Below are 24,483 nucleotides of genomic sequence, written 5' to 3'. Positions count from 1 at the left end.
ACATGATATTTTAATGAAAAACCAAAGGTTTTGTTTAAAACCTAATTTCAACTAAAGCTTTTAACAGGAACAATCATAATTATTTGAACTTAATTTAGTATAATTATAGTTGTAGGAGATAAACCTTTTGTTTTTTAACTACTCCATTGACAATTATTATCAATATTAAAACTAAAATATCAATAGAGCTTGACTGAAACTAAGGATTTTTTGGCATTTTTTATCAATTTTTTTATTGTGGCTTATAATTATAAGGTATGCAAAGCTATAAAGCATCTATTATATTAAAAAAATGCTGCTTTATTTTTTTATTTTATTTAAGCAGCCTCTATCACACCTGTACGCAATTGCAACATTTATTAGTTATAGCTAAAATAAATTTCTTTTTAAAATCATGGTACCAGAGAAAATAGCATTTAATGGAGTATATATCAATGTTATTCTATGTTAATACAATTTTACTATAACAGCTGCACAGGTAGTTATAAAACGTCATTGGCAGTCTTTCTGCTTGCACTTGTTTTTATATTAACTGTATTAAAACTTCTTTTTATTAATTTTTTAACCAATAGAATTGCAGTAAATTCTCAGTATTAACATATTTCCAGCTTGTTCCCATTTTAGTTCCTGTATTAATATTGTAATAGAAATTCTGGTATTTAGTAGTGCTTGTGAAACTATTTTATGGAAATACTGACCAGGGTTGCCACTCTTTAGGGAAAACCTGGAAAATACAGGGAATTTAAAAATCTGCTAAAATAACAGGGAAAAGGCAGAGAATTTTGAATTTTTCCTTACTGACTAGGAAAAAACAGGGAATTTAATTTAAAAAATGCAGACCTCTCAGAGCACTATCTTTGGGATATTTAAAGATGATGGTTCAGCTATATTATATTATTTCATTTATAATAGCATTATTTGTTTAATGTTGTTCTGTTTCTTATTTCATCAAGATTTTAAAGGAAATAAAGCTAGCATTTTTGTCATAATATAGTTCATAAGAGCCCAGTGAACATTTTCTTTTCTTTCCTTATTATAAATGAAGACTAAATCATCATTGTTAAAGGAATCTTCATGTTTTTATTTATGTCACCACTTATTCCAAGTTGACTTTCATAGACACATGGTATCACACCCTAAGGTGAATGTCCTGATTGCACTGATCAGTGAAAGAAATTCTTGTTCTTCATTCTTTGGTGAATATTTCAATTAGAAAAAAAATAGAAGGATATTTTTAAATCAGTTAAAAATACAAACATTAAAAATTCTTAGTAATTTGTAATTGCCAAAAAGAAAATTGGAAAATCTCTTGGATGTGTAATCCTATGCTCAAAATCCTTCATAACCAACAATTTGTCATACAATCTGAAATTCAATACTTTAAGAAAAACCATTCCATTCACTTTAATGTAAACTGATTTTTATTCTACCTTTAAGAATTTTATGAAAGAATAATCATAAATTTTTAAATTTTAGGTCAAAGATTTTACTCTTGAAAATCCCTCTAGTTTGCCCATCTTGGTACAAGTACTTCCTGTTTCTTTATATCCAAATCCTACTAATATAATTAATGCATTGAGAGAAAGATACGGTGATGAATTGGGTTTTAGTAATATAGCTAAAGACACTGATATCTTTACTTTAGAAGATTTAGAAGAAAATAATGTAAGTCATTATTATAAATTTTTGTGTTTTGTTATAATGTAACTTTTAGGATCCTTGTGGTGTGTTGTATTTTAAAAATTTAATTTATTAATAATTTTTAAGAACTATTTTTTTTATTGTTTTTTAATATTAAAAAAAATCCTTTTTTTTAATGAGTAATTGAAATTTGTACTAGTTTTTTCTGGGGAATTAGAATTTTTTCTTCCAGTCTCCTATATTGTTGGAAAATTTCATTATTAATTTCAAAAAATTACCTACACTTAGGGAATGTTTTGAAATAAGTACTCAGAAGGTAAAAAATTTTGTCTCTCTAATAAATTACTATCTCTCTTTGAAAATTTAATGTACAAGCCTATTGTGCTTATATTAAGCTTATTATGTTCTTTTAACTTTACTGTTCCTTCTCATTATTGGCAATATTAAAAAATTTCCTTTTTTTATAAAAAAAAATTAAGATACTCAATCTGTTAAAAATTTATAAATACCAATTTCTGTTTATTTTCTGTATTCACAAAAGACATTCCTGCAATTGTTTGATTCAGTTTTTAAAAAATCTTATTATTCATGAAGGATTCCATTTAATTGCTATTTCGTATGATCATGTATATATATATATATATTAAGTTGCATAAATCTACAGTTATTTTCATCATTTTCATTTTATCCATTGCACCTCAGTATTGCTCACATTAATTCTATTGTGCAGTATAATAGTAATAAGGATCTTAGAAAGTCACGTAAATTAGTGAAATTATTTATTTTTTTAGAAATCTGTTGAATTAACAATTCCTGCTCAACCAATCAGCGTAGCACTAGTGTTACTACTTGAACAACTTAGTTTATTAATGAAAATTAAACTGTACTATTAACACCAAAAATGTATTTTTTCTAATGAATTTCAAAAGTTAGTTTAAATGTTCTATTGCCTTTGTATTTAATATTATTCCTCCATGTTTAATTGTATAGGTTACAGAAAAATCCTTATTATGTATTATTTCTACATTAATTATAATGTAGAATTTCATACGATTGCATTATCATAAATATTCACTTAATAAAAATCTTATCTTTTAGCTGGCAGCTATAAAAATCTATATTAATATCATATATCATCAATATTAGTATCAATATTATTAATAATACTATCAATATTAATAATGCAAATTTCATATTTAAAATACGCATTTTGGATATGGAAATATATTTAGACATTTTAAACATGTTAGTAATATTTTATATTATTAGAGTTGATACCTTGTTACTGCATATTGTATCATCTCAATAAGTGTGCTATCATTTTATTTCTACTTTTTTGTACATTTTATTTTACATTTATTTTTAATTTCCTCTAAACTGTGTTTTATAGCCTCATCCTGATAATCATATACCAGCATATAGAAAAAGTCTTGAAGAATTTTTTGGTATTCAGTCGCATAAAAAAAGTATTGCTATGCTCCTTACGCCTGGTATGAGAGTACGAATTCAAGTTGGCTTCACACCTAAAGATGATACACTGAAATCATCCCTTATATTAATCAGGTTAAAGGTTTTAAATATTAGTTGAAATAACTTAGACTTTTTTTTATATAAGTAGTTTAACAAAATAGTATTCAGCTTTAAACTATTTTTCGTGACAAAAGCATGCTTTTATGAAGTCAAAATACTGAATTTTCTAGAAGAAACAACTAGATTGTTTTGTCTATTTAAACTTCTACTAAACTTTACTGCATAATTTTTAGATTCAGTGATGAGTTTCTCCTTTGATAAAGTGTTTGTAGTTAGGAAAAAAAATTAACCAGCACTTCTTGTTTGCCACATTTTACAAATTAATGCTCTTTAGTGAGATAGTTTGTTTTTCAAGTTAACAGCTTGTTTAAATAAGGTTGATTACTTACTTAAAAACTACAAAATGAATAACTTCATTAACTCTTAATATAAATTGAGAAACATTCCATTTTCTTTGAAAAAAAGCTTATATGTTAAGATTTCTATCACTGTATTTATGTGAAAGATAATGAAAGAAAATTGACACTGTCTTTTTTTTATTATTTTTGTATCAAGTATATTAGTAACCTCATTAACTTTAGCTTGGTCATTTTAGAATTTCTGTTTTACAACAGTAAGAACTGGTTCCTCTCTAAGTTTTGCTTCTGTTTCAAAATTAGAATTTTTTTAATGAAAAAAATTTAGAACTTCAGGGCTGATTGCGCTCCGGAAAAAATCCGGATTTCCGGATTTTTCGCTAACAGTGATCCGGAAGTTTCCGGAGATCGAAGGTCCAGACGTTTCAAAAAATCATTGATCACAGAAGTTTCCAGAAATCAAATTTTCAAAAGTGGAACTTAAAAACACAATTTATTTTGTTTGTAAGGGAGAGCCAGATACATTTTTTATCAGTAAATAGTTATAATCATAAACTCAAGAAAGTAAGACATATTTGTAAATTTTAATTACTTCTCCTAGAAAAACCTAGTTTAAATTTTTTTCTAATTTTTCAATTTAAATTTTTTTTTTAACTCGGGAAATTTTCCGGAATTTTGACTTGGGCTCACAATCACCCCTGGAACTTAAAATATTATGAATCTCTCTTATTAACCTAGTCCTTTTTTTGTGATACATGCCCTCTTTTGCTGAAGAGTGTCTTTTTTGGAGAATAAAGTATCTCTTTTCAGCTTCTAGCACCATTCCTTTTTAAGGCCAAGAATTAACTTTTTTTTTTCTTAAAAATATTCAAATAACCCATTTTTTTTAAATGTATAACTTCCCAGAATTGTGTTAGCTAAATTTTACTTTTTTAATCATCACATTTTCTAATTTGAGCACAACAATTTCAATGTTTAATCAGTGCTTATACAAAACTTAACCTATTACCTTCTCAGCTAGATTGATTATAATTTATAGGATATCCTTATGATGTTCAAAACTATCATTTATCTTTTGCAAATATCTGTGAGGGTATAGTATCATTCCTCATATTATGAATCTTTTTTTTCTTTTTAATCATAATTTCTAATTGCATCATTTATGGTTCGTGAATTTATAATACTACTTTTTATTTTTGTTTTTTATTTGTCTTACACTAATCAAAATATAGCATTCTACTTTTGTTCTTGTTCTTTGGTTATATATACAATACATACAATATTATGTAATGTCTTAATTTTTTTGAAATACGTTTTACTATAGATGTGTGGGGTAGACACAAGTATGATTTATTTAAGTTTTATTTTTAGAGTTTTCAACTCAGTGAGTGGCTATGCAATAATATAATAATGAAATTAAGATTATTAAAAAAAAGCTTCTTTTGTTGTGATAAAAATTGTATTCCATTTATTGATAATAATCAAGCTGAAAATATGTAAATATAAGTTATTTTATTAAATTGTCTCCTGTTAATTGTCTTTTATTGATTGTATTACTCTGCATACCCTTCACAATAGAGCACAACAGATGTACTAAAAGAATGTACTGATAATTTTTTTGGTAACTAGAAATGATATGCTTATGAAATAAGTAAATTATGAAATTATTTATGGACTAAAATTTTACTAGAGTTCTTTGGTAACTTTCATAGTTGTTTAGTAATTAGTACAGTAAATTGTAAAGTTTTTATCACATTAACTGCATGTAGTTACTTGATAATTATATCTATAGGCAATTTGAAATCATACTTGTGTTCTGTTCCAACATCTAAACTAACTTTTAAAATTGATTTAAGAACTTGTTTAATATTAAAAAAAATTTCTTCTTTATTTAGAAATAATTTAACAGTTATGGATGCTTTACTTGTTCATGGTCAAGGTGGATATGGGCAAATCAAATTTGGCAATATATCACCAGGCAGCGATTCAGTTCTTATGTTTGAGCTCAATGAACGCCTCTTAAAAGACTGTGACAGTAATTATTTTTTATCAAACTTTAACATAAATTTTTCTTCTGTTCTTCTTTCATGAAGATATTTTTTTTTATATATTTTTAGATTCTAATTCACCAAAATATGTTGCACCTAACTTCACTGTGAGAAGAGCCTTCACTGCTAGAAATACTGGAGCATTACCCATCTATATCAAAGGATTTGATATTAATGGTAAACCATGCCAAGGATATGGCTTTAGGATCTTAAACTGTCAGGGTTTTGAATTAAAGCCAAATGCCAGTAAAAAAATTGATATTGCGTAAGTTAGTTACCTAATTATATCAAAGTCTTACCTGATTATTAATTTAAAATGTATTAATCTTTTATTCTATAGTAATATTCTCTATGCCTTTTCATTTTTATAGATACACTCCAGATTTTTCTCTGACCCATGTTGAAAGAACTCTGAATATCCGTACTAGTCAAGGTCCTGATGGTCAAATTTTACAATATACCCTTTTAGCTACTGTACCTAAGAATCTTCTTATATATTGCTCAAAATCACTGCCTAGACCATATTGGGAACCTTATGCTTACATCAGCTTTATTATTCTTTCCTTGATTATGACTTTCTCTGTTGGTATGTGTGGATATCTTGACAGCCAACGACTTTTGCACAGTACTTTCTTCCCTTTCATTACAGTTGGTCTTCATGCAGAAAAAATTGAAAAAGAAAATGTTTTTGATTTAAATGCTATGTGCTCATCTCCTATAGAAAATAACAGGTAATTCTAATAATTAAGTTAATACACATGTTGAAAAACTTGTGCATTTTTAACTTCAGTTTTTCATTAATTTACAAAAAATTTTTATGAGTACCTGTACTATGTGTTAGATAGGAAAATGAATTATGGTTAAATCAATAAGCACCTTTTTAGAGAAGAAGAAAAAAGTAAAATTAATAACTTGTTAGAAAGAAAAGATAAAACATTTAACATGAATGATGAAATTGTTAATTACTATCTTTTGATAAATTTTGTTTTGCATAAAGAAAATTATAAATGATACAATGTTTACAGCTCATTGTTCAACAGAAGTTTAATTTCTTTAAATAATTATAATTTCAATAAAACTTTTCAGTTCTTTTTAATTTTGTGCAAATTGAGTTTGTATTCCTGTTTGGTTTTGACGATAAAGATACAAACCATTATACTTCAAACAAATAGTTTTAAATTTTAATTAACATATTTACTATAGTTATTCAAACATGTTAGACTATATGTGAGGTTTACAAGAATGCTAAATTTTTAGAAGTTTGCGTCTAGAAAAGTAGCCTAACATCTTAAACTTTTATGTTTAATTTGACTAAAACATTGGATGCCAATAACAACTCTAGATGCTATGGCTACTGGATTTGTAGAATATATTTCTGCATTTGTGCTCTTTCTGTATTGTTGTTCTAATTGTATAATGGTTTGTTAACAATAATTAAATCAATATCAATTTAGAAAATTGTTCCTTATGGAAATACTTTCTATTAACTTTTCAAATAACTATGAACTTCCTAATTATTTTTCTATAAAAGTCTTGACTCTGAATTTTTTAAAAGCAGTTCATAATCTTGAAATTTTCTGCTTAGTAACTGTGCTGGTAAATTTAGTTATGTCATTTAAATACACATGTAAATGAAACATTTATCCCCTGATGAAAAGAACAATTAAATTGAGTTTTTTTATATGCAGATTTATTTAGCAAGTTCTATAAGCATATTATAAACACACACATACACACACACACACATATATAATATATATGTATATATATATATATAGATAGATAGATAGATAGATATTTTGTAGTGGAAATATTGTAGTAAACATACTTTAATAAATTCGTTTACCGTATTATCGGCAAAAGCGCCACACATCGATAAAAAAGAAATTTTTTTAAAAAAACTTATAGTAAGCGCCGCAATGGCGCTAAACAGCACATATCAGCATCCTTTTAGAAGAGACCTTTAAATTACCATTTAGAATATCTGTATAATAAAAAATTAAATTTTTTTATGCATTTCATAAAGTAAAGTTTTAATTTCTAAATTATAATAAAAAATTTCTTTTTCAGCAAAAAAAAAGCAACAAAAAAAGTTTTCTCTTTCAGCAAAAAAAAAGAAAAGAAAACAACAAAACTATATAAAATAAAGTTGTTCTTACTAGTTGGCACCGCGCCAAAAAACAGAAGAACAGCAAAAAAATATTTATATGTTCAGTAGCTGAATTAAGGCTGAACTGATTACAGGAATCCGTAAAACAATGCAATAAGAAAAATAAAATAAAAATTTATTAAAAGAAAGATTTTAAAATAAAAAGATTTTAAAATTTATTACCGTTAACAATTTGAGGAAAAACTAATACATAATAACGAAACAGCTAATAATAACGAAATAACTAATAATAACAAGAATAAGAAATAACTAAACAGGCCCCAAAAAAATTCTGAAGGAATGGGCGAAGGAGAAATAAGTTTCACTTTCACAATCTTTGGGAGTGGAATTTTAGTGGGTAGAATGCCCTCTCCTGCAATGGAAATAACCCAATGTGACTCAACTTAGAAAGAGAAGAAAATGTTTAAAAGAGGGGTGTACCCCACCTCCTCCACGTGTCATTTCTATTGGAGCTGTTTGGGAGGCATCAATCAGTTATATTTTAAAGGGGTTGGGGAAAAGAAAAGGGTATGGGACCCCTAATCCAGTACTCCAAAATTCAGCACTTAATCTGATCTAATTTTTTTTAAGAAATCTATATTGATAAGACAAAAAAAAATCAGCTATATTCTTTTTATTTGGAATTTTATTCTGTTGAAGTATCTTACTTTATTTTATCTTTTAAAAATAAGAAAGAATCTTGAAAAAAAATAATAAATCTGTGTCAAAGGAAACATCTGTTTCTTAAGCAGTTTAAAATAAATTGAGAAGTAAAAACACCAGCATTTCCAATGAACAAAATAAAGAAATGCAAGTTGGAAAAAACTGATCAATCAATCTTGACTACTGGGCTTGTGCTTTACTGATTTGTCCCCACATTTCCCTCCTCTGTTCGTCCATAAATTGGCCACACCCTGTTGACATTGAAACTACCATGTGGACAACAAAATGAATTCTATCCCTTTTGCGGTTTTTTATTCGATTCATAAATTTTTTTATTTTGCCGCTTTTTATTAGTTATTAACTGCTAATTTTTTTTGTTAATAGTTAGCTTGTTTTTTTCTTGCTAATAGTTGTTTGCTTGTTTTTTTTATCGTTATTAGTTTTTAGCTTGTTTTTTGTTGTTATTCATTGTTAGTTTCTTAGCATTAATTGTTACATGTTTTTTTTGTTGTTGTTGTTCCTTGTTAGCTTTTTTTTTCTTGCAAGGTAAGCGTCTTTTGTTAAAACAAAATGTTATCTAAAAGAAAAAACGAGAACTATGATCTTGCTCCAAAGAAGAAACGATTATTTCTTCTTCATAGGATTCGGATTATATTATATAGATTATTGATTATATTATATAGATTATTATTTTGATTAGTAAAATTTGTTAAGATGGGCCAGTTTTAAATTCACCCCATCATAATCTACGATCGAAACTTGACTAAATTTATTGGTTTTTCTGAAATTAACAATGGAATTGAATTATAGTAATATTTTGGGGCCATATTGGAATTTCTGAAAGAGATCCGAAGTTCGTCATTTCGTCCCACAGTGGGTGTCGAATTTAGGGTCCTATTACTTACTTTTCTGTTCTCTCAAATTACAATTGCCGATGTTCTGCAGCAGATCGCGATACGGGCGAATATTTCGTCGACTTCGTTATTAATTTTTTTTAATAGTCTTTCTCTCAGAAAATTATTGAATCTTAAATAACTTTCCTTTAAAAAACTTTTCGCTAATAAAAAATATTTCGTCGGAAACGCCGCATGTAGGAAAAAAACAAAAAATTTTTCGATAGCGCCGTGGAGCTTCTGCCGAAAAATACAGTATATTGTCTAAATTATTGGTGGAAATTTTTTTTTGAGCGAAGGGCCACTTGCCGAGCAGATAGATTAACAAGAGGTCGCATGCATATTTAGTTATGTTAGCCGCAAATATGATAATTTTTATATAAACACTAGTGTACCAAGCAGTTTTTTTATTATTTAACATATTTGCAAAAAATTAAATAATTTTAATTATTTGAATTTTTAAAAAAATTAAAAACTGATACTTTTAAAAAACTTTTTCCAGTTTTCACAATAATTTATTTAAAAAAAATTCAAATATATATATATTTATATATATATATTTTTTTTTTTGGGGAGGGGTATAAATTTTAACCAAAGAAGAAAAAAAACTGTAGAGCTTACAGAATGAAAATGCAAAGAAAAAATGTATGCATTTTATAGAGAAATATAAATTTGAACTAAACATTTTTATTAACGAAAATTTATAATGTTTTAGCAAAAACCAAAAATTAAAACAAATCCTGTATAGTACAAAATTAAATTCAGTATTCATTTAGTATTAGTTCTAGATTTCTTGAATTAGAAGAGGTCTTAAGAATTTTAAATGGAAAAGATTTTCTTTTTAGCTTCTTCCTAAAAAAATCACCTAAGCTAAAATATTTTTAAACAAAATAAAATACAAACAGTAAGCAGTTTAAAAACTCTCATTTTCCTCTTGCTTTCGAATTTTTCAGGGTGCAATTACATTGTATTAAAAAATCGGGATTCTAAATACCACATACAAATGCATATTGCTAACTACCTTAATGACAGAAAAATAACTTTACTTACGATGAAAAATGCACAAATAAATTGTATCTAATAGTGATTATTTATAAATTTATCTGTCATATTAACATTGTAGTTAAAAGTAACGGGATCATAAAAATCACAAAGTAAAGCATCACAAAAATTGCTAAAAAGAAGGAAGAAAAAAAATATTGCATTTACGATGAAATTAGCCTGAGCAAATTGCCCCAATGAAGTGCCCAATAAGTAATTTTTGAAATACGGGATATAAGATTCACATGTTGTAATAAAATCAGAAATTTTAAAACTACGTGAGCATGCATTGCCGAAACTGCCCAAAAAATGATTGAAGAACTGCTTGGATTTACAATGCAATCAGCACAAATTAAGGACGGCAAAAAAGTGATAAATGAAATGCGTGGCTTATAATTTGCAAATCTTAATAAATGTATTGGGAATTTATAAGCCAAGTGGAAATTAGTAGTTATAAATGCCGAAGAACGATCTGCAGGTCAAAAAGTGATTTTTTAAATGAACGATTTGAAATTTGTGTGTCATGATAACATCGTAATAAGAATATTGGATTTTCAAAATCACATGGAAAACGTACTAATAACTTTCTTTCGGAAAATATAAAATTGGAAAAAATAAAGCACACCAAAATGTGATCAGTTAGATATGCGATTTTATACCGCACGAGTTGTAATAAATGTATCAGGAATTTATAAAGCACATGGAAATTAGTAGTTATAAATGCCAAAAAACGATCTAAACGTCACTTGTATTTATGATGAACTGGGCGAAAGCAAAGCATCTCAAAAAGTGATTTGAAACACGCGTGTTTAAATAATATTGTAATAAAAATTTTGGATTTCTAAAATCATGTGGTAAAGCATAGCAATAGCTACCTTTAAAAAAATCATTTAGATTTGTGATGAAATCGGTACAAATAAAGAACGTCAAAAAGTGATAAGTTAAATGCGCAATTCATAACTTACAAATTGTAAATGTATCAGAATCTTAAAAACCCTGTGGAATTCAGTAATTATAAGTGCCTAAAAACGATCGAAAGGTCTCTTGGATTTATGATGAAATCGGCAAAAATTACTCTAATTCAAAATTCGCATTTTGTAAATTCGTATTAAAAATATTTCTTCTTTTAAAACTATGTGGAGTTTTGTAGCAATAATCAATGAAAAGCTGATTAAGAAACAACATGAATTTGCAATAGAATCAGAGCAAAATGAGCGCATTGCGCGATTCAAAATTTTCGAAAATTATTTTATTTTTCGATAAAGAAAATTGCATTGCGTTCAGAAGCTCTTTCCGGGCGCACATCAGCAGTCAGTTGGCCGCGGGTTGTGCACCCTTAGTCTAAATACTTATAATTGAAATTTGACCTACAACGTCTCTTAGTATGTCTGCAGTTTCATGTTTAAATAAATAAATAAAAACTTTGCAATAAATAAATTGTCAAATAACTTTGCTTATTATTAACAGCATATTATGAATGGATATTTTAATTAAATTAATAAATGTTTTAAATCTTTACAACCTAAATATTTTATCCTCATTTGGCAATAGAGATCAGTGAATTAGTCGCTTTTTTTTCCTTCTCTAAACCATAATGAGAAATTATTTTTACTTTTTTTTTGCGCATCATCTCCTTAAAGAATTTTTTGGAATTTGAATTCATTTGGAAGAAATTTTTTCCAAGAATTTTGAATGCCTTGTTAACCAGTTCAGAAGATCTATTTTGAATCATTATGATGAGTAATGTTTAGATTAGGCGAGTGGCTGGTGCTCACTTTAACAAGGTCAGTAGGATTTCTTTAATTAGTTTGCAAATGGGTACCTAGTATTAAGAGAAGTATACTTTCCAATGGCATTTTTTTTTTGTTGAAAATTTATGTGAGATGTTACAGCGAACTTACTGAGTGACCTAAATAATTAACTTGTCAAATAATTTTTAGCTCAAAAATTTCGTTTTTTAGCAATCATCTATATTTATTTTTAGATTTATATTGGATCAGAAGTTGGAATAATTTTATTTATAAAAAACTGTTATGAATATATTTATTTATTTTAAAGTGCTTATTGAAATTCAAACATTAATTATGCCAAAGCTGATTTAGCAGATTTTTAATTTTGACTTTTTTTTCTCATTTAGCTACATCAAAAATTGTTATCAAACTGATACAAAGAAAAAGAAAGAAAATGGAATAGATCATTTAACAATCATTGAAACAAATTCTGTATCAAATTCCATAAAAAGTTTTGGAACTCTCACATCAAAAAGGAAAGAATCATTAAATTCCAAAGAATTTGATGACCATTTGAGTGAAAATAGTAGACCTTCAAGGAAAAAATCTTCTAAATTAAGACAATCTATGGAAAATTATTGTTTAGAGCCGGATCTCATTGAAATTAAAAAATCTCAACCGAGAAATAGCTGGACTAGGTTTCTAAAACCACCTTTTTCATTTCATTCATGTTCAAATATTAATAATAAGCCTAGTGTTGCCACGCAAACAACCCCTGATTCCTCAGATGACCCTTTAAAATCTTTGAAAGAATTTGATATCATGGGAGATGAAAATATTAATCTTTTTATCAATATTGAAAATAATCCTCATTGTAAAACAAAAAATAAAAATGATAGCAAATATGGTGAAACCAGAAATTCCATTAAAAAAATTAACGATTCTTTACCTGAAGAAGAAACATCATCTACCACTACTGAGACTTCAACTGCAGAATCAGATATTAGTGAAAAGGTAGTTGTTTATTCAATTGTTGTTGTTGGTAGTTGTTATATCAATTTGCAAAAGTTGTTTATTTAATTGTGGTAGTTGTTAAAGCAATTTTATTCAGTATGCATCAGTTCTAGTGTTACATTGCTTTAGTGTATTATTAATTTTTGTTGTGAGAATGTATATTTAAATTTTTGTGTAAGTCATTTTCTTTTGCACATTAATGCTCAAGTCACTTTTTCTTTCAATTATATTTTTTATCCTATTATTTATTACTTGATATTACATCAATGGTTGATCTACAAAATATTGAAAAAAAATGTTATCTGAAAATCATTTGTTATATTTGAATACTTAAACCCCTTAAATTTAGAAACATAATTCAATTAGAAAAATGTATTCTGATAAATGAATTCAATAAAATGTCAGTTAATTATAAATAAATAAGTTAAAAGAAAAAAAAACTAGCCATCTAATATTGAGACTAAATAGAAAAAAAAAGTAGAAAATTACAAAAAAATTTAAAATTTAATAAGTTCTATTAACTGTGTGTTTAGCTGCAAATACATAATTCATAGAACCCATAATATTAGATAAAAATACAAAGAAAACATGGAAAGGAATAAAAAGTAGAAAACATTTAAATAAAGAAAAAGGACGATAAAAATTAAAAATGAATTAAAGTTAGATAATAAAAGAACAAAGATAAAATCTCAGTATCAGCTCACACAATTATAGCTGCAAAAATAGTGCTTTCTAATATAGCCAAAGCAAAATAAATCATTGCAAGAGTGTGAGAAGCACCAAAGTGGAAGAGAGAGAAAAAAGAAGCTAATTTGAAAATGAAAGTATCAAACAAAACTCACCAAATTTTTTTAAAAAAAATGCAGAATAAAATAAAAATCAAATCACACACATCTTGCAAAAATGATTTAAAAATATTTCCGTAACTTTGTTGTCAGATTACAAATTTTAATTAGAGGGCAGTGGGATTTATTTTTAAAACTCGCTCTTACTGAAGTACAGAACCTCATTTGATTTGTCTGTTACCTTGAATTGCTCAATAACTGGATTTGCACAAGGTAATAATATATTATACTGAATAATTCAAAGTTTATAATTAATAAAAGGTATAAATTTAAATACAAAATTTTAATTCTGTGACTTTTAGAGAAATTATTTTCATTTATTGAAAAATACTATTTGAATATTTCAGGAGGTTGTTGGTTAGCTATATAATTTTTTAAGATGCAGATTTGCTTGAATCAGATTTGCACATGGTAAAACTATCAATTTAGATAACAAAAAGATTTTTATGTAATTATATTCCTTTATTAATTTTTACACACCTAACTCAATGATTTTGTATAGAATTTGATTACATTTGTTATATATCCATGATTTTTAATCAAATTTTGAAAGATTGTGTCTACTGGTTTTTTGGATAAATAATTATTACTGCAATTTTAATTCTATTTACTTGATTAAAAATATTATTTGAATAAATATTTTTAGAAACGTTAGAATTAAATGGCTACTTAGTTACGAAAATATTTTTGAATTATTTTTGCATTCAGATGTTCATACGCTCATGATCCCCATTCATTCTTCTTGCTTTATATGTTTCTACTTGTGTTTTATTTTGTATTTTTCTTGAACGTTTGTGAATTTTCTTTGATAATGTGGTAATTTTGAATGTTTCGTCTTTCTCCTTCTATCTTTTGGTGCTCCCGACAGTATTGTATTGATATATTTTGATATGGCTTGATTGATACAATATTAGAATATTTTTGTGGATGTAATCCTGTGAGCTGATGACGAGATTGTCTCTTTTGGTTGTTTTATTATCTAACTTTAACTAATTTTTTAAATATTTTTTCTTTCTTTCTTCTATATATATGTATATATATATATACAGTGAAATTTCAGTTAAATGGACACTCTCGGGAGTTATAAAATTATTGTACATACAAGAGTTTTTCCTCAGAGTTTAAAGCAGAAACAGAATTTTTTTTTTTTCAAATTTAGAAAAAGTGTTGTCCGGTTTGTAGAGATAGAAAATTATGTTTAAAGGCATAAATGATTGTCTGCAGCCAGTTAGGGGAGTGTCTGTTTTACAGAGAAGGTACATACTGGCTTATTCATACAAGATTCACCAAAATTAAAAATATGTCTGTAATGAGAGGCTTATGCTGGGCATTATCTGTCTTCTTTTTTTTATATCAATAATACTTTTATATCCATTTTAAATTTTTGATTAAAAGTGAAAATAAAGATGAAGTAAAAGTTGCCGAAAATTAAACAAAAGACTGAAGTTATTCTAACAATTAATTAAGTAATATTTTTGATTCTTTAACTGTTGACTTGGTACTCAATTTGCAGAAAAATATTCCTGTATCGTGCTATAATTCAGTTTTCTCAAAGTTAAGCAATCAAAAATTAATAACAATAGTCGGCTTAAAAAATGCTAATAATTTAACCAGGCTGTTGAGAGTTAAAAAATTTGTGTATTGAAAAATTGATAAAACATATTTTTGTTTTTTTAACTTTCAGTTGCTACAAGAAATGTAATGAGCCAAAATTATTAAATAAGGTTGCATATTATTTCATGAATATAACTTTTAATAATCCTCATTTTCCTCCAAGTATCTGCTCTCTTAGAGTCTTTAAATATTATGACTTATTAAGAAACACAATGTCATGAAAGAATTTTCAAAAACTATTGTCATACTCTTCTCAGTTTTTATAAAGATTATATCACATAATGTATATTTATGTGGTTCTTTGTAGAATCGATAATATTTTTTAAATATATTAATGTAATATTGGCCTTTAATGTAAGACAGTTTCCTTTTTTATGTGTGGTTCAGATATGCAACCTGCTTTGTTTTTCCTAAAATATACAATGAAGTATTTTATGTAAAGTTACTTGATTAAATGAATGTTATTGTTTCTTTCGATGTCTTCAAGATTGTGCCCAAAATTTTCACTTTAGAATAGGTTCAATTATTGATACTAAAGAGAGTTTGAAATTTTCGAATTTATGCTCAGGTTAAATACTATTTTAAAATGTTTTTAAACTTAATTTAAGTCATTAAAATGCTACCTAATATTTTAAGTATGACTAGTTATTAATTTTCAAAGCATTATGTATTTATACTAATTAGTTGAAATTTCCTTCCATGATTTATTTTTTCATTCGAATAGCAAGGTGCATAGCGTTTTTAAAAGGTGCTTATTTTAGGTTTTCGTTTTTTAAAAGCCCTTAAAGGTGCTTTTTTATTGAGTACTTTTAGAAAGTGCTTAATTTTTCCTTATCGAAAATGAGATTTTTTCCCATTACCGTGTCTATTTTCTGCACATATTATGCAAAAGCCTTGTTTTCACATTGTTCTATTCACCATTTTTACAATTCATTTAAACAATGCATTTTGGCGTACCGTCGATCCATAGCATATGAAAGTGCCAAACATTTTACATGCTTGATGATATATTTGCGAGTCCCCATGTGCAAATACTGAGCTGGGTCAGGTGAGATTCTTGCACTCTTATGTGCATCTCTGCTGCATTTTGAAAGATATTCTCAATTTCAGGCTTCATTTTCCACTATCTGAAATCGAACCAAAAAATCTCTTGATCCTTTTATGGTAGCTAATATCATCATGAAAAGAATTCTTTGTCAGAAACTAGTTATTTTATTATGATCATGTTAATTCTTTGAAAATTATTTTGCATTTTGTTAATGTATGTAGTGCTTTATCTTTATTACTAAAGAGTACTTAGAGGGTGCTTATTTTATGTAAAAAGATTTGGCTACACACCCTGAATAGTACAAAACTATTTTGGTATACAGCATTTAGCAAACATGGATTGTTAGTTTTTTTTATTTATGAATCGAAATAAAAAGATCGATCAGTTTATACATATATAAACTTTAGATATAAACTTTAGCAATTTGAATAGGGCTCATTACTTTTGGTACACCACTAATATATGAAGGGTTATTGACATTATCTTGAATTGTTCAAGAAATATCTTTTTGAGAAAACACCTAAATTTCCATGTAGGTACTGAAATACGTATGTATATTCTGCTGTTATGAAATTTTAATTATGGAATCGTATTATTACTTACCTGAGAACAATTCTAAGAATCAGCTTGGTATAAAATGTTACCTTTGAAAAAAAGTGTGGTTTATAAATGTATGTCTCAAGGTTTCATTAGTATATATGGAAGATTTGGGTGCATAGAATCTTGTTTTTTTTACTTAAAATATTCATTATTTATATTTTAACTTTATTGTTAAAAAGTTTTCTAAATGTTTCAATCGATATATTAGGTAACATTACATTATTATGCATATTAATAGGCTTATTGTAGTATGCAAATCTTTCAATTTTTTTTGTTCAGTTAAGAATTTCTTTTAGCTGCATGTTTTAACGTAATATATTCTTATCCCACTGAATGTTTTGGCTTTTTCTAAAATACAAGCTGTTTTTTTTTCTAAGCAAAAAAGAATGAGATTTCTTTTCATCTTCTTATATTATAAGCTAAAAAAAATAGCTCCCATATTTTTTAAAAAAAAATTAAACCTTTGAAAAAATTTTCACCAAATTTTAATTTGTCAATTGTTAAAAAAATTTTTTTTTTACATTTTTGTTTTCTTATTTGTGTCAATAAGCTCTAATTGTGCTTCAATTGAATTTATAATAAATCTTTAAAATCTAATTTGTCTGAACCATAATTTCTGGAATTTTTTAACAAAGACTAACTGGCAACTTTGTATGAGTTTCTTTTGAAACATAAAAAAAATCTTTGTTAAATAACAGTTATTAAATTTTAAATTTAATTATTATCTTTTAAGTTTCTATCTTTTACTGTATTGTTTTTCAAGAATCTCAACACAATCAAGCATTTGTAATTAATTAATTATATTGTATTGGCATAAATTTTTTATAATTCTTAAAACAAAAACTTAAATTATTTTAGTAAAATAAAATTATGCTACTTAATTTTTTTAAATAATGAAATCATTAATTCATAAAATGTTTGTATTAGGCTAAAGTGTCAAATTTATTTATTAACAGTTGTCAAGATTCAACATAAAATAAAAGTTAGTTGATATTTTTATAACATATTAATTAATGTTTTAATATTTAGGATAATCGTTTGCCAGATGTTTGTGTTACTTCAAAACCACAGAAAACAAGATATTCTAAAAATAAATCCAAAGAACTAAACTCTCCTCACATTTGCCATAATTTATCAGTGGAAAATATAAATGATGAAGATTTTGGTATCAATTCAAAAACTCGAAGCCATAAGAAAATAAAAGTTGAATCTGGAAAAGTCTTCAATAGTGATGCTATTCGACCAAAGTAAGTTAGTTCTAAGTTGAAATTGTTTCCATGCATCAATATTTTATTTTAAACTGTTTCAGTTCATGTTGTTTTGTTTAAATTTTAGCACTTTAGAACTGCCCTACAAATTAAAATCTGTGTCTGAAGATGAAAAGAAAGTGATAGAAATGCCTTCCAAAGATAGTTCTTCACTGTGTATGAAAAATTCAGGTATGCTTAAAATAATTTAAAAATGATTTTATTGTTCTCATAATATGAAACATCTATAAAAAAAGACCTGAAAATTAAAATTTTTGGGTAGTATCCAGTGGCCAGTAGATTCGAATGACCTTAGCGGCCACTTTTTCCTCAAATCTAACGAATCAGTAGCTGATATTGATAGGTCCTTTTCATTTTTTTGCTTGAATTAATTATTATTTATAAAAAAAACTTCATATTAGAAATGATCTACAGGTAGGAAAAGTTAATTTAACTGTAAAAGTAATATAAATATGTGACAAAATTAAGTTGAACTTATTAACTTTAAAGAACTTAATGTAAAAATATTTAGGGAAACAAAATTTACTTAATGTACACATTACAACTTTGAAGTATGTGAATTTTTAAAGAACTCTCCCTCCACATGAATTTTTGCACCACAAAATTGATGGATTCTGGAGGATCAAAATTTTGAATGGTGACATTATACATTTTATGAAAAAATTCTGTTTCCAGAGTCTCTTTCTATGTTGCTTACTTTTATCATTAAATGATTTTTAAAAAAAGTAATAGGAAAAAGTGACCAGTTGTTTATTTAATTTAGGTTCGCCCCCCCCCTTTTTTTTTACTCACCAACGTGGTGAGTGGTTATTTTCAGGTCTAACAAAAATTCAAAATTAACCTCCACACTCTTTTTAAAAATCTACTAAGAATACAGCTTGGATTTTTTTAAGAAAGAAGATGACTTCTGCAAGAAATTTGAGAAAAATCACCCAAACAAGACTGAATTAATCTTTTGCTTGGCTTCAGCGCATGCATTTTTTTCCCTTCAGATTTTGATTACTGTAAAGCTTCATATTTTTAATCTAATTGTACATTTGTAGATGTTGGAATAAAATTCATTCATTAATATTCATGTCTTTTCAAACATGATTGGTTTGGAGACGTCCACCCCTCTTACAGGAATTTAGTCAAAATTACGATGAGGAGCTTAATTCAAATTAAGTTTTACGTATAAAAGTATAAATTCAGGGTTCTCACGGTCCTTGAGAGTCCTTGAATTTTTTTTTGCTAAATTTAGGTCCTTGAAAGTGCTTGAAAAACGTCTTAGGTCCTTGAAAAACTTGATAGGTCCTTGAATTTGTCCAATACTGCCGGCGACCTTTTTTATAAAACACCCGCGGATCTATCTCGTTCTTTCTGTTTTGTTCCCGAGCTCTCTCACGTGGTTTTTAACGCCACCGTTTCTAACTGGGCCTAGCGTCTTGGTGTCTGCCAAGCGCGCGGAGCACAGTAGACAATCAATGCGTTCGGGGCGAGACTCCACTTTATCATCTTTCTTAGATCTTCTTTTTTCTTATCAAAACTGGAATACTCTCGAATTTCGTAACAATATGTACCTTGTAGTTTTCAATAAATTTGCCGTTTTACCATCCGCACTTGTCCTTTTGTTTGCGTCATTTCAAAACTTTATTGTAAAGCGTATTCGCAAAGGCACAGCTTCGTATTTGTGTTATGTAGTTTAGACTAGTTATGCCTGGGAAGTGCTATTTTAATCCCCAATGGATGGATAATCAAGCTTATAAAGAATGGATTTTATCGATGCCCGAAAAGAAGTTCAGAGCCAAGTGCCGATTATGCATGAAGGAGATCGATATCGCAAAAATGGAAGAATCTGCTCTGAAATCACACATGAAAGAAAGGTAAAACAAAAAAGCAGTCTCATGCCCTGAGTTCTCTTTTTCCAAAGACATCAACATCTAATTCATCTGGTGTAAATACTCCTTCAACATCGTGTGCCCCATGTGAAACAGAAACTTTAGTGGCCGAGGTAACATTGTCTTCTTATCTGGTCAAAAGGAATGTGCTTGATGCTGAAATTCTCTGGAGTCTGAAGTGCATCACTAGTAATTATTCATGTAACTCCTGTGAAGGGATTAGTAAATTGTTCTCCAAAATGTTTGCTGATAGCTGTATAGCGAGACAATTTTTTTGTAGTGCCACAAAGTGAGCCTATTTGGGCTCCTTTGGATTGGCACTATACTTCAAAGGGATTCTTATAAATGAGCTGAAGAATGTTGATTGCTACACTGTACTCTTTGATGAGACGTTAAATCAGTCTCTACAATCTAAGCAGATGGACATTATGGTAAGGAATTGATAATAAAGTTTGCACTAAGTATCTTACCTCCCAATTTATGGGTCATGGAACTGCAGAAAATATTTTGTCCTCTTTTTACAAATGCATGGATGATGGTTAAAAGCTCTCTAAAATACTTCAATTATCCATGGATGGACCCTATGTCAATTGGAAATTCTATTAGAAGCTTCAGTGTGAATTAAAAGAGAAATATTCCCACCAGGTCATATTCATTGGCAGTTGTGGATTACACATAACGAATAATGCTTTTAAACATGGTGAAAATGGGATATGTTCCTTCTAATTTTTATTTTCAGAAAGAATTGTTGCTGCATAACATTTAGAGAAGGTTGTGTAAATTATGGATGAATAATTTCAGAAACGATGTTTAATAGAGGAGAGGAGGGGGTTATGGAATAGTCATGGAATATGGAATACCTAAGATTTAGCTCTGTCTTTCATGCAGCCTTCACATGGAAATACACAGGATTAAAGGATTTCACCATTAACACCTCATTACCATTAGTTATAGATTGTGCTGAAAATGATTTTGTGAATTAATATGTAAAACCAGTAGGGTTGTTTTTAAAAAAATATAAATTTTAGTCCATAATACATATACTCTCTTCTCTCTATATAGGCAAAGCATTTAGGTATTATATTTGAAATTAATTATTGCCACAACAAGCATTGTTGCTTCTAGTAAAATAGAAGAGAATAATTTTTAAAATTGGTCTTAGATTAAGGTCCTTGAAAATTTTGTTGAGGTCCTTGAAAAGTCCTGGAAAGTCCTTGAATTTCAATCTCATCATAGAGTGGGAACCCTGAAATTGGAGGCAGTTATTGTGGGGCTTCAAAGTCATCCCACTGTATCAAACAGCAAAAATTTCATTTTTGTGCTATCAGCACTAAAAACTAAGCCTGGTTTTTTCTGTTTCTAGTTTTAGAAACTTTAATAAACATAATGTAAAATTTGTATTTTGTCTAAATTTGTTTTGTATTTAAATTTTTCTTTAAAATAAATTCTACTGAAATCCTGAGCTTTTCAAAAACGTTTTTAGAAAATATTACTTTATTAAAAATAATTGCATTTTAGCTTCAATATTATGTTTAAATTCTGCTTGTTAATTATTAGTGTAATAAACAGAATTCGTTGGTTGAAGTTTGAAGTAATAGAAAGCTTACATGTTCAAAATTATTGATTCTATTCTATTTTAATTTCAGAAAATCATGATGCTGTAGTGGAATGTTCACAAAATTTGGCTCTACAACAAGGGTTTCATAATTATCTGTGGTCTAAACCTTCAGATGGCACAAAATCTTCTCTGTCATTTGAATCATTTACAAAATTCCCTTCAACATACTCGGCAGTTGTTAGTAAAGATATACTAAGTAATGATACAGAAAAGAACAGTAACCTATGTGAAGTCAACAAAAATTGTTTAGAATCATTAAAACTAAGTAAGTCATTTATTGTCGACATTTTATGGTTTTACATTAAAAATGATTTTATATCCTAATAACATAATAATTGAAATACAAAGTTGTTAGCTAAAATAGATGTTGCTGTTTACCACAAAGATTGTTTTTAATTCTTATTATTAAGTTGCCCAAGTTTTTATTATAAACTAAATAACTTTATTTATACCAAATTTTAGTGTTCTGCGTTCTTGAAAATATTACTTTAGTTTTTGGTTTAGAAATATTTATTAATGTGTTATTGCTTAGCTCTTCTGCTATTGAGATTAGTTAGGAATACATTTCAACTATGCAGCAACAATATTTTTTTGCATTTGTATGTTACAAAATTATGTTGTAATTCAATGGAATTATTGCTGCTGTACTATTTTATCATACTATTATCAAAATTCTTGGAATGCATGTTTATTAATTATGGAAAAAATGAATTCAGTACTATAGCAAAATTACTATTGTAATATACTATTACCTTGAAAAATACTGTAACAGAGTACGTTTTTAAAAAGTTTTTAGGAATCGCTTAAACATGCTTTTTTTCATTGGGTGTTTTTAAAAAATGCTTAATTTTCCCTTCTCCAAAATGAGATATTTTTTTCTTTACCATGTTGATTTTCTTCACAAATTATCTAAAAAGACATTGTTCTATTCAACGTTTTTACAATTAATTCAACCCCAATCTATTTCGGCCTACAGTCGCTCCGTCAAAAATACCACCGTTTTACATGTTCGATGAAATATTTGCGGATCCACCTGTGCATATACTGAGTAGAAAGGATTTTTATCCTCTCATGTGCAAATCTGCTGCATTTTGAAAAAGATTCTCAATTTCAGGTTTCACTTTTCGCCCTCTCAAATTGAACCAAAAAATCTCTAAAATTTTTGCTGATTACAGGGACCAGCTAAACATTGCAAATTTTTGTTCACTAATAGCGATAGAAATTTTAATTTCTCTTGTTAATTTCATCGTTGGTGACGCTCCATCGTCTTTATCACTGTCAAGCTAATGACTTCGCGATATTCTATTTATAGATCTGTAGCATAACCTTTGAACTTGAGGGATCATTCACTAATTACATTTCTTGTGGGTCCCCTAAACAGTCAATAATCTCAAAGCTTCATCATGTCAAATTTTCCATCTCCCTTTTATTCATTAAATTTAAGAAATAATTGAGAATTTTAAGAGCAATATTTTTACCTGAGGGACCGTTCACCAATTGCAGGAAGTTTTTTAAAACTTTTATTGTACTTTACAGGGGTGAGATTTTTCTCTTTTGTCTCGAATTTCAGCTTTGCAAAAACTCCTCTCTAAAAGTTTCGTTTTTTAAAATTTATTTTTTATAAGTATTCCGCTTTTTCTGAGAATTCATTTGTTGAAATAAAATTATATTTATTTCGGATTTTCAAGGATAAGCAGAAAATGCAAACTATGTACCGGCCAACCCTTCTTCATTTTTTCTTATTTTAGCTCTTTTCTCCACTTTTACGTACAGAAAATAACATTTTCGTGTTTTTACGTATTTAGCGCTGTCTTATAGGTCTCGCCTAAAAGTTTCTCCCCTACCTGAATGATTGATGGAGTGGGCAGAGGAACTCTATTGAAAAACCTCACCTGTTCCCAAAGATCATTACTCGCCAAATCTTTATGATGCCAACGACGATAAAGAGTCTCAAATGGAAAACTGATTTACCTTGTTTTTGAGAGACTTAGTTGATTAATTCTTCCTTTAGTGGGAGAGTGAAACTTGCGGAATTTTTCGGATGCACAAGGGATTTGAGTTAAAACATTACACGACATTTCCGAGTGTTTTTGTCATGAGTACCGTTCAAATGACGAGGGGGGGAACTCCGATGCTAACTTTTTGAAGATTATCTATACATATTGTGTGTCTTCGTATATTTTTTATACTTAAATTTTAAGGGCATACTGCATTGCATTATCTGATTGAAAATGCTGGGAATAATCAAACTGTAGCATTTGCTTTTTTATTTTTTTTTTTTTGAAACCTCAAAATGATAGTAAAAAAAATCAGTATGCCACAATGATAGCTATTTATGGAATTCAAGTGAAGATGCTACTGTTCATAAAAGGTGCTTTATGAATAGTAACATGATATTACCATAAAAGATGCTTTATGATTAAAATTTTCTTACTATGTTATATTCAAAAAACTCATAAACATTAAAAGACTCGATTAAAAATTTTTTTTTACAAAATAATAAAAAAAAAACTAATAGTGGCACTTCAGTTTTATAAAGTAATGCTTT

General features: G+C 27.6%; 1 protein-coding gene across 1 annotated transcript in view; it reads left to right on the top strand.

The window, feature by feature from the left end:
* The window catches only part of LOC107453505 (Transmembrane protein 131), an 82,509-nt gene that overhangs the window by 43,642 nt on the left and 14,384 nt on the right, over positions 1–24,483 (top strand). Inside the window, exons 23-31 of the mRNA XM_016070370.3 lie at positions 1,477–1,665; positions 3,032–3,204; positions 5,423–5,562; positions 5,645–5,840; positions 5,947–6,306; positions 12,459–13,065; positions 18,202–18,419; positions 18,508–18,611; positions 21,964–22,200. Of these exons, the coding sequence (XP_015925856.2) occupies positions 1,477–1,665; positions 3,032–3,204; positions 5,423–5,562; positions 5,645–5,840; positions 5,947–6,306; positions 12,459–13,065; positions 18,202–18,419; positions 18,508–18,611; positions 21,964–22,200 (2,224 nt within the window). The remainder of the gene's footprint in view (positions 1–1,476; positions 1,666–3,031; positions 3,205–5,422; positions 5,563–5,644; positions 5,841–5,946; positions 6,307–12,458; positions 13,066–18,201; positions 18,420–18,507; positions 18,612–21,963; positions 22,201–24,483) is intronic.

The sequence above is a fragment of the Parasteatoda tepidariorum genome, chromosome X2, assembly GCF_043381705.1.
Source record: "Parasteatoda tepidariorum isolate YZ-2023 chromosome X2, CAS_Ptep_4.0, whole genome shotgun sequence".
NCBI classification, from domain to species: Eukaryota; Metazoa; Arthropoda; class Arachnida; order Araneae; family Theridiidae; genus Parasteatoda; species Parasteatoda tepidariorum.
The sequence above is the reverse complement of the archived record's forward strand: the minus strand, read 5'-3'. Positions and strand labels throughout refer to the sequence as shown.